The 10,706-nt window shown below is 41.8% G+C and overlaps 1 protein-coding gene across 1 annotated transcript in view; it reads left to right on the top strand.

Annotated features, from left to right (window-relative positions):
• The window catches only part of LOC123980712 (NACHT, LRR and PYD domains-containing protein 12-like), a gene marked incomplete at its 3' end in the record, with an annotated part of 33,427 nt that overhangs the window by 8,291 nt on the left and 14,430 nt on the right, over nt 1-10,706 (top strand). Inside the window, exons 10-13 of the mRNA XM_046065229.1 lie at nt 154-256; nt 4,626-4,908; nt 6,921-6,974; nt 7,634-9,494. Of these exons, the coding sequence (XP_045921185.1) occupies nt 154-256; nt 4,626-4,908; nt 6,921-6,974; nt 7,634-9,494 (2,301 nt within the window). The remainder of the gene's footprint in view (nt 1-153; nt 257-4,625; nt 4,909-6,920; nt 6,975-7,633; nt 9,495-10,706) is intronic.

Here is a 10,706-nt window from a genome sequence, read left to right as displayed (position 1 = left end):
GCGTTACAACGCTCTGCAATCAAATGCTATTTTAAATAGGCCTAGTAAAGAAAAATCAATATGTGGTGGTCAGCCTGTATGCTTTTGTAAAAACTGTTGGTTGCAATAGGAGTTCATGAAATTTTGTATGAAAATCTCCTTGTGTGATTACAGATGCTGTGTGAGAAAGAGTCATCTCTCCCGTGCTGCCACAGATGATATCCTAAAGCAGAAAATATGGTGTTTCAACCTGGCAGCAGAGGGGAAGAAGCTCAAGGTGTGCCCCTATCAGCATCCTTATGGAAGATCAGCCCACTGTTAATTCACCTTAAAAAAAGTATTTTGGTATGTAGGGTTTCTACCTGTCTTGAAACATGTTAAAGTTATAATCCTTGAGGTTTTCATTAAATAAAAAATATTTTTGATAATTTTTATGGTTGCATTTCATTTGTCCAGTAATACATAGTATTCAATGTATTTACAATCTGTAAAGACGTTTTTTGACTGATAGAGGATTTTTACTGGCAGTCCACCTTTGGATAAAATCTGTGTAACGAAACAATGCATTTAAGATCCCCAGTTATTTTATCTGACAGTAGCATCGCTGATAACTGATGGCTCTCTTACGGCCATAGCAGAGCTGTATTAAGTTGCTAATACAAAGTCAAATTTCCTATTTTCTGCTTCTTCACGGTAAAGGCATTTAACTAAAGAACCGCAGGGTGGCTTAAAGGTTATAAGAAGTATTTAAGCTTTTATACAGAACAGTAGATGTTGGTCAGCTAGATTTTAGATATTTCTATAGCCAGTTTTGACCAGATGCCACTTTATGAACGGGTCTAGCCAGTTTTGACCAGATGCCACTTTATGAACGGGTCTGGATCAGATCCGGGCCGGGTAAGCCACTTCCTGAACAGGTCCGGATCAGATCCGGCCGGATGTGCCACTTTGTGAAAGGGGCCAGATCGGATCCGGGTAGTGTATGGAGTCAGTTTGCTATGTGGGGTGTGACCATAAAGTTACAGCCCGTGTCTTTGCTGGAGTTTCTCACCATCTACTGTCTGCTTTTACCTCTAGCACTAAATAACAAGCAGAAGACAGATTTCACTCTACAAGACACTTACCCATATTCTCTAACATTAAGTTTGGAGAGGCAGTGTTTTCTTTAGGGATGGGGATCGAGACCCAGTTCTCAAAACCTGAAAATCCAGCCCGTTCTCATCTCAGGGTATCATATACCGATGATCTGAGAAAGAGTGACAAAGCGTAGTTATTTGACGTGTGAGATGTGTGTCTCCATGAGACGATTCCGGAAGCGTCTCTATGAGATGCTCTGGGTCGTCCCGTACAGACCGGAAGTGCTAGCTAGCGGTACATTTGTGATAAAGGTGTTGACAGCCCCCCGAAGCCCCTACCCTTTCCACAACCATCAGAAGTGTTAGAACCTAAACCTTGGTCACTGAATATATGCATGTCGACCGGCTAATCCTACAGCTGTGCACATCGGCCTCACGTTGGGTCCGGTTTGAGCTTATCGATACTGCTGTCGAGACTAGCAGGTCATATAATGTAACGTTATGTCTCCAGAGTCAAGTCCAATTTGACTAAGAAAACTAATGTTTTTTTATTGATGGCACTGAAATGTGGAATCAAACCGGCCTGGTGTTGGTTTATCATTGGCCTGCAGCTTCTGCTGCTCTCTTTCGGCTCCTACATTAATACACACACACACACACACACACACACACACACAGCGCCCTGCAGAGAGAGACGCTCCGTTGCGGTTGGGACTGTGATGTTAAGTTGGCTCCAAACTACTCGAGTTGCCGACAGCTACGCTCGTGACTGTAAATACGTGAAATAAAACCTTTGCGAATAAAAAGACTATACATCTGTCTATAAGGTAAACATTGTAGGGTTCATTTAATCATCTGTCCTCAGTCTCTCATCCTGTATGTTTTATACAAGCACAGCTAACGTTAGCTTGGCAACTAGCCAAATGTTAAAAACAAGCTAAATAGAAAGTTGATTGTTTGGAGCATAGACTGGTCTGTAGTTTTAAAATCTGGCACATTGTTAAAAACTCTGGCTGAGACAAACCAACCGCTCCTCCTTCTACCAGGTAACATTATCTAAAGGCAGTTAACAGTAGAGAGGAGGAATATGCTTACAGAGTTTTTTATTCTTTCTAAACATCCGTATTGTGATGTCAGATATTAAGTTTAAATAGTGACTTTGCTGTTGTAAACTAATCCAGTAATTAAGTTAATAATTAGTTATTTGAAAAAAAGAAATAGATCTCCTTGCTTGTCTATAACCATAAAATTATTTTAGGCTACTAATCAACTACTATGGCTTCAACAGTTGGTATTTTATGCAGGGTATCAAATTAAGTACCGTATTGTTATGTGTGTTGGACAGATGAGGACCCAAAAGCAACGCTCGGGTTGAAACAGATTTTATTGAGGTAAAGAAGGGGTTATGGGAGCACCGGTGAGGGAGAGGTGGTCGCCGGGGAACACGGGCACGGGGGGGCTGAGGAGCAAGAAGGTGAGAGTAGGCAGTGACTAGGGAGCCGAGGGGGACACTGGGAACCGAGGAAGAGAGGAGGCATGAAAGAACTGACCAGGGGGGTTGGTGGAGGAGTGTGGTGGCCGGCTGAGTGGCGAGGCACGAGGGAGAGCCGGGAGGACGCCGTGGCGGAAGTCCGAGGGGAGAGGGCAGGTGGGCGAGCCCAGCTGACTCGACGGAGGACAAGGGTGAGTGAACCTGGGGAAAGGCAAAGAGACAGACGGACAGGGTTAGACACAGGGAAAACTAAGAACAGGGAAACAGATGTTGCAGGTTACACAAGGGCACCAGGTTAGGAGCGATGACGATCAAGCAGAGATTGTGTGGAGAACTGGGGTCGAAATACTGGCAGGGATGGAGTTGATTGCTGGCAGGTGTGGCAGGCAGAGGAGGTGGCTGACGAGGTGCAGGTGCGGATCGTCAGCTGGGCTCAGGAGAGAGAGAGAGAGAGGGAGAACACGAGCAGGGGGAGCAGATGAGACACAGGCAGGCCAAAACACAAGGGAAAAACAGAATCACAAGAATACAATAGTACAGTACAATGGAACGGAAATTTGTGATATCCGATATATTATGTAAAAGATCACCAAAAACATATAAGGGGCAATGTTATGATGTTATAAATGATGAATGAATATTGGCATCAGACTTAAAATCCCATATCAGTCGGGCTAATTATCACTGCAGCTGGCTTACATTTTACTGGCACTGACATTGGTGACTAATCAACATTTTGCAGCATCAGCCTCGAGATAGTTGTTATTTTTCTCTCTGAACCTTCCCACTCCACTTTTTTCCTTTTCCCCACATTGCTGGTGGCAGAATTGCCAGATTGTTAGTCCTAGCCTGCTTCTGGCACCCAAAAGTCTAGATGGTGACAGCCAAAATTCCAAAACACATTCTCATTCTTGGTCAGGTGTTGTTGGCGTTGCTTTTTAACACTCTGGGTACCCTTTAGTGTTGTTTTTGCATGCGTAGGGCTCTGCGGTCAAGTTAGCAATAACTATGCAACCCATAACACTTACATTAATCTAAGAAATAATGTTGTGTTGTGTATTATTTACTATCTACAGGATAGTTACTATATAGTACATTCTTAGCCGCTTTTGTTTAAACCACTCTGATGGACACTCTTTCTATACAAGAAACACTATACGTAATGTCTTAATGTGTATATATTGGGTTATGATGTGTTTAAAGGTTTAAGCCACTCTCTTTGTATGCTTTTTTTTCTCCCTGTATTATGAGTCTCTCGTGATGAGCATGCATTCCTTAGTGAAGTAGATAAGAGGCCAGGTGCGAGCATTGGTGGGATTAAAGACATGTGTCTTATCCACTGTCACCACCACCCTAACGGTACACATAAGCAAAAGGCTTGGAGAGTTTGTGAATAATACAGAGGAGAGGGAGTCCACGTGTTGAAAGGTACCAGGAAGTCCATCAACATGTGACCACTGAAAACCATCTGTTGAAACTTATAACAGAGTGTTCGATTTTGAAACATTAAGTGCTTGATTTGCAGGAACTGTGGAACTAGAAAATGCTTTAATCTTTGTCAAATGTATTCTGTCTTAGATTAAAGTAAACTGTCCACAAGTATAAACGCTGTTAAAGCCAACAGTAAATGCTTAAGCATATCAAGGAAATTACACAGTTTGGCAAAAGATCTGTGAATAATAATAAGAATGAAAAAGTGATTTAAAAACAGTACCTGGATGGTGCAAAATATTACAGATAGAAAGTTCCAGAATAAACGATGGAAAAAAACCTGGTAGAGAATTCAGGAATAGAAAACTAATCAGGAAGAAGATTTTGGAGTGGAAATCTTACCATGGCACCTAAAGTAGGAGGAGATCGAGGGCTATAAGATATTTGTGAGTTGTTCCTTAGTTGGTCTTGAAGCCTACCAAGATGTAACTTGGGTAACCAATTTTTGACTGTCTACAGTGAGCTTTTTTGGACTCCCAAGTTGCTACCTAGTTTTACAAATATGCCAATCAGAGCTCCTGTTGCTGCTCTGATACATTTGTGTTACAGTTTTCCTTCAGGTGGACAGTACTGCCTGATTTTAGCAGGGAACCATGATGACTGCAGAGGACCTTTTGAACACTCTGGAGGATTTAAGAGAGGAGGAATTTACAAAGTTCAAATGGTATCTGAAGCAGCGTGACTTCCTGGGAGACTACCAGACCATCAAAGAGTGCGATCTGGAAAAGGCAGACAGGTTGAAAACAGTGGACCTGATGGTGAACGCCTATAAACCTCATGGAGCTCTGGAGGTGACCATGAAGGTTTTAGAGAAGATATCCAGGAACGACCTGGTGCAGAGTCTGCCAGACACCAGCTCAGGACCAGAAGGTCAGTCAACATTTTTACATTCGTATTTTCATTCATACTTGTAAAGGAACTGGGTCTCTCAGTACAGAACCTCATTACATTCACCAAAGAGTAAAAGTTGAGGTCCGATCTCGTTATTATGAGAAATGGTTATGATGAATGGCCTGATTTAATTCTCCTTTATTTTCTCCTTGGTTTGAGAAACTGGGAGATATTAATTTCACTGAGTAATGTGGATGGTTTACTTGATGTGTTTTTATGTCTTGAGTAAATAACCAATGAGATGTCCTAATGACTGATGAATGCAGTTGTGGACATGAGGTTGATATATTGATGGACTTGATGTAATAGACGCTAAGAGGAAATATATACTGTATATAACTAACTCTGACCTGTTCGAAGTTCATCTGTCCATTCAGAAGCAGCTAAACCTGAAGTTATAATAAGTAATAAGTCAAACTGCAAATATAATCTGTCTCGCTATCTCTCAAATTCAAAATAGCTTTATTGGCATGAATGTGTAACAACAATATTGCTAAAGCATCATACAAACTACATAAGAACAATCAACCCCATACATTTCATTAAACAGGTAATTAAAGCATAAAGTAATCAAAGCGCGTGTGTGTGTGTTACAAAAATAAATATATATTATAAATAAAATTAAAGCTGCAAGCAGCGTTGGGCGGGCCCTCGCACTTGTAGCGCGTCCGTGCGTGAGCCGGCCGCGTTGCACATTCTGGAGCTCTGCCGGTGCGGCTATGAATTTGCTACGCGGTTCCGACGCCGCATGAAGGTGTTATATGTCACTTCCTGTGTCCCCTATGTGGAGCTACATAGCACTTGCCGCTATGAATATAAATCTGTATTGGTGTGTAGATGTCTGCGGGGTGGGAGAGTTATCAAGCACGTAAAGTTTGTTTCAGATGTGAGCATGTACACTGAAGTTACAACAACTTCCTGTGTCATGGCGAAGAGTTGATCTTTGACGCCACGCCATGGACACACCCATTGACGAAAACTCACAGATAGCACAACTTTTCATCTTCAATGCTTCAATGACGTAAAATTCAAAATGGCCGACTTCCTGTTGATTTTAGGGCATCGCTCCAAGAGGCTTTTTTGTGCGTCTGGACAAGATACACGTACCACAGAAAATTCGTGCACGTAGGTGAAACGTGCGGCGGGGGCTGCTTCGTTAAAGGTCACTTTCTGTTGCCAGCAGGTGGCGCTATGACTGTCTGTGAATGTCGGCATGTACATGTGTTCAGGGCGGGACTCTCATCCTACATGTACAGTTTGGTGCAGATGTGAGCATGTACACTGAAGTTACAACAACTTCCTCTTTCATGGCGAATCATCGACGCCACAGACACGCCCATTGATGAAAACTCGCAAATAGCACAACTTTTCATCGTCAATGCCTTTAGAAGGCACAGCACAAATTTGACGTCGATCCGACTAAATCCCTAGGAGGAGTTCGTTAAAGTACGAAGTGTGTAAATCATTCAAAAATGGCCGTAAAATTCAAAATGGCCGACTTCCTGTTGACTTTAGGCTATGGGTTCTTGAGGCTTTTTTGTGCGTCTTGATATGATAAATGTCCCCAGAAAATTTCGTACATGTAGGTTGAACGTGAACGAGGGGATAATCTTTTCCAATTTTCTAGGTGGCGCTAGCGAGTCATTTTGCCACGCCCATGCGCGAAACCCATAAAATACAAAAAAAAATTTCACCTGTTCTGACATGTTTGCAAAGTTTGGTGAGTTTTCGAGTATGTTTAGGCCCTGACAATGGAGCTTACTTTGCAAAAAAATAAAAAAAAAATAAAAAAATTATATATATATATATATAATCTTAGCAAATTCAATAGGGACCTCGCACGGTCGTGCTCGGGCCCTAATTAAAATAAAATAAATAAATGAAACACTAACTGTGTGTGTGTGTGTGTGTGTGTGTGTGTGTATTAATAAACAAAAACATAAAACAATAATTAATTGATGTCTCTCTCTGTCTTTGTGTGTGTGTGTCAGTGGAGGTCAGTGATGTTGGAGAGAACAGAGGACCTTCCTCCTCTCAGTGTGAAGGTAAGCTGCTGGATTCTCTGGTATGTACGGAAGCCCTGAAGGACAAAGTGAAGTTTTTACTTTCTGTGTGAGACATTATTACTTAAAGGTCTTAGAGTAATTAAGTAAGCATTACATTAACTTCTTAACAAAGGCCCAGGAAGCTATGAAAACTTACAGAATAATTCAGTATTGACAAGTTCAAAGTCAATTACAGAAATCTCTAGCTGTCATTTTGATAACATTAAAGATATCTGGAATAAAAATTTGGACTAGTCACCATGACACATTTGATCTGTAATGTTAATTCTGGATAGTCAAAAATGTTTGAACGGCTTGACGTACTGTCCACTGATGGACATTGTGACAAAAAGAGTGGTGGACAACCTGATTTATTTTAAGAAATACTATGTATTTTTACTATTTTACTATTATGTAACTTTTCAAACAAAAGAATGGCCATATCTAAAATGCTTGCACTTAAATGTGATAGGTATGTGTAGGTGTACAAAAGAGAAGGATGGGTTCAAACCTAAACGTTAACTTAGCAACTACATATCTCTGAATACAAGTTCCAAATTCTTCTTAGTTTCTCTTCAGAAACAAACCTTTAGCAAAATAAAAGCTTTTACTGTAGACATGCAGCCTAATTCTATGATTTTTCTATTTATGTAACACAGATGTGATTGTTCCAGAACCAGAGCCACAACCCATCTCACATTACAAACACTTACTTCAGTCAAACCTCCAGGATAAGTTTATGTGTGCACAAGAGGGGTGGGCTCAGAAGAAGGATGAGCAGCTTCTGGATGAAATCTTCACAGAGCTGTACATCACAGCTGGGGCTGCCATACATATCAACATACAGCATGAGGTCAGGCAGATTGAGGCTGTGGTGAAGCCAGCTGAAACAGAGAAACCACTTAAACCCAGTGACATCTTCAAACCCCCCTCTGGGAGTTATAAACCCATACGAACTGTGCTGACCAATGGAATTGCAGGAATTGGCAAAACATTTCTTGTGCACAAGTTTGTGTTGGACTGGGCTGAAGGAAGAGCCAATCAAGATGTGCATCTGGTATTCCCCTTCACCTTCCGCCAGCTGAATCTATGGAAGGAAGAAAAATTGTGTTTGGCAGAACTGATTCATCGTTGTATTACAGAGACCAGATGCATCAAGGAAGAAGCTCTTAATCACATCTTTACAACTCTGCAGTCATCGGGAAACACCAACTATGACAAAAGTAAATTCAAACTTCTGTTTGTTTTGGATGGACTGGATGAGAGCCGCCTTCAACTAGACTGCTCTACCAGTAAAAACCAGGCAGTTAACTTCGATGTTACAGAGTCCACCTCAGTGGAGAAGCTGCTGACAAACCTCATCAAGAGGAACCTGCTGCCCTCTGCTCGCCTCTGGATAACCACACGACCTGCAGCAGCCAATCAGATCCATTCTGATTTTGTTAATATAGTGACAGAGGTCAGAGGGTTCACTGACCCACAGAAGGAGGAGTACTTCAGGAAGAGATTCAGAGATGAGGAGCAGGCCAGCAGCATCATCTCCCACATCAAGACATCACGAAGCCTCCACATCATGTGCCACATCCCAGTCTTCTGCTGGATCACTGCTACAGTTCTGGAGGATGTGTTGAAGACCAGAGAGGGTAGAGAGCTGCCCAAGACCCTGACTGAGATGTATGCAGAATTCCTGGTGTTTCAGATTGATCAGACAAAAACAAAATACGGCCCAAAAAAGTGCATTCAGTACCTTAAGTCATTAGCAAAACTGTCTTTCCACCAGCTGGAAAAGGGCAACCCGATTTTCTACGAGAAAGATCTAAAAGAGAGCGGCATAGATGTCCACGGGGCCTCGGTGTGCTCAGGAGTGTTCACAGAGATCTTTAAAGAGGAACGTGGGAAGAGGAAGGAGGATGACAAGATGTTTAGCTTCGTCCATCTAACTGTTCAGGAGTTTCTGGCTGCTCTTCATGTCCGTCTGACCTTCACCAACTCTGGTGTCAATCTGCTGTCAGAAAAACAATCAACCTCCTGGTTTAAATTATTTAAACATAAACAGGATCTAAAACATCTCTACCAGAGTGCTGTGGACAAGGCCTTACAGAGTCCAAATGGACACCTGGACTTGTTCCTCCGCTTCCTCCTGGGACTGTCACTGCAGACCAATCAGACTCTCCTACGAGGCCTGCTAAAACAGTCAGAAAGTAGCTCACAGACCATTCAGGAAACAGTCCAGTACATCAAGGAGAAGTTGGAGGAAAATCTCTCTGCAGAGCAAAGCATCAATCTGTTCCACTGTCTGAATGAACTCAATGAGCGTTATCTAGTGGAGGAGATCCAACAGTCCCTGAGTTCAGGAAGTCTCTCCACAGATAAACTCTCTCCTGCTCAGTGGTCAGCTCTGGTCTTCATCTTACTGTCATCAGAAAAAGATCTGGACGTGTTTTACCTGAAGAAGTACTCTGCTTCAGAGGAGGCTCTTCTGAGGCTGCTGCCAGTGGTCAAAGCCTCCAACAAAGCTCTGTAAGTACAGAGGAAGTTGGATTTATTTGACATTTTAAATAGTCTGCTATCTTTTGATCGGGAAAGAGAGAAATCTTACTACTATTCATTTCTTTCCTACTCTTATTCTCAGGCTCAGTGGCTGCAACCTCTCAGACAAAAGAGGCTTTCAATGGCTACAGTATAGAGAACAAAAATATACACACTATAAACAAACAATAAAGACATATTGACAAATAGTGCAGTGAGCAGAGTGCAAAGGATACAGGAGTAAAATTATTATCATTATTATGTCCATGTCAGAGGTGGATGTGATATACAGGTACATACACATACATGTACACATGCACATGGTGCGATGGAGCATAGTACAAAGGATGCTGGAATAATTTCTATACAAGATGTCTGTCTGATAGTGCTGTAGCTAAATTTAAGGATGCGATTCCATCAGCTCTAAATTCATTATCAAGTCACAAAGTAACGGAGGACTCGTATGCTAATTTCAGTCCCTCCCAAATCGATCATCTTGTTGTGCTGCAGGCTCGCTGCGAATGACACTCGACTTTGTAGCCCCTCTAAAAAAGAAAATACTAAAACAAAGACGGTTAGCTCCATGGTATAATACTGAAACTCGATAGTCTTAAAACTTATAGGAAGGCCCTCCGTAATGCCAGAGCAGCGTACTACTCGTCATTAATAGAGGAAAATAGGAACAACCCCAGGTTTCTTTTCAGCACTGTAGCCAGGCTGCCAGAGAGTCACAGCTCTATTGAGCCAAGTATTCCCATAGCACTCAGTAGATACGACTTCATGAGCTTCTTTAATGATAAAATTCTAACTATTAGAAACAAAATTCACCAAGACCTGCCCTCAACTGGCACCAACTTATCTCTTAACTCAGGAACCTTAGAAACAGCTGTAGAACCAGATACATGTTTAGACTGTTTTGCTTCCCTCAATCTTTACCAACTAACTTCAATAATTTCTTCATCTAAACCATCAACCTGCCTCTTAGACCCCATCCCGACTAGGCTGCTTAAAGATGTTTTACCCTTAGTCAGCACTTCTATACTAGATATGATCAATCTATCTTTATCAACAGGCTATGTACCACAGTACTTTAAACTAGCTGTAATTAAACCTCTTCTGAAAAAGCCCAAACTTGATCCGGATGTTTTAGCCAACTATAGACCTATATCTAACCTTCCATTTCTCTCTAAGGTTCTGGAGAAA

The sequence above is a fragment of the Micropterus dolomieu genome, linkage group LG12 (genome assembly GCF_021292245.1).
Source record: "Micropterus dolomieu isolate WLL.071019.BEF.003 ecotype Adirondacks linkage group LG12, ASM2129224v1, whole genome shotgun sequence".
In the NCBI taxonomy this organism is placed as follows: domain Eukaryota; kingdom Metazoa; phylum Chordata; class Actinopteri; order Centrarchiformes; family Centrarchidae; genus Micropterus; species Micropterus dolomieu.
Note: the sequence above shows the minus strand (reverse complement) of the source record. Positions and strands in the feature narration are given on the sequence as shown.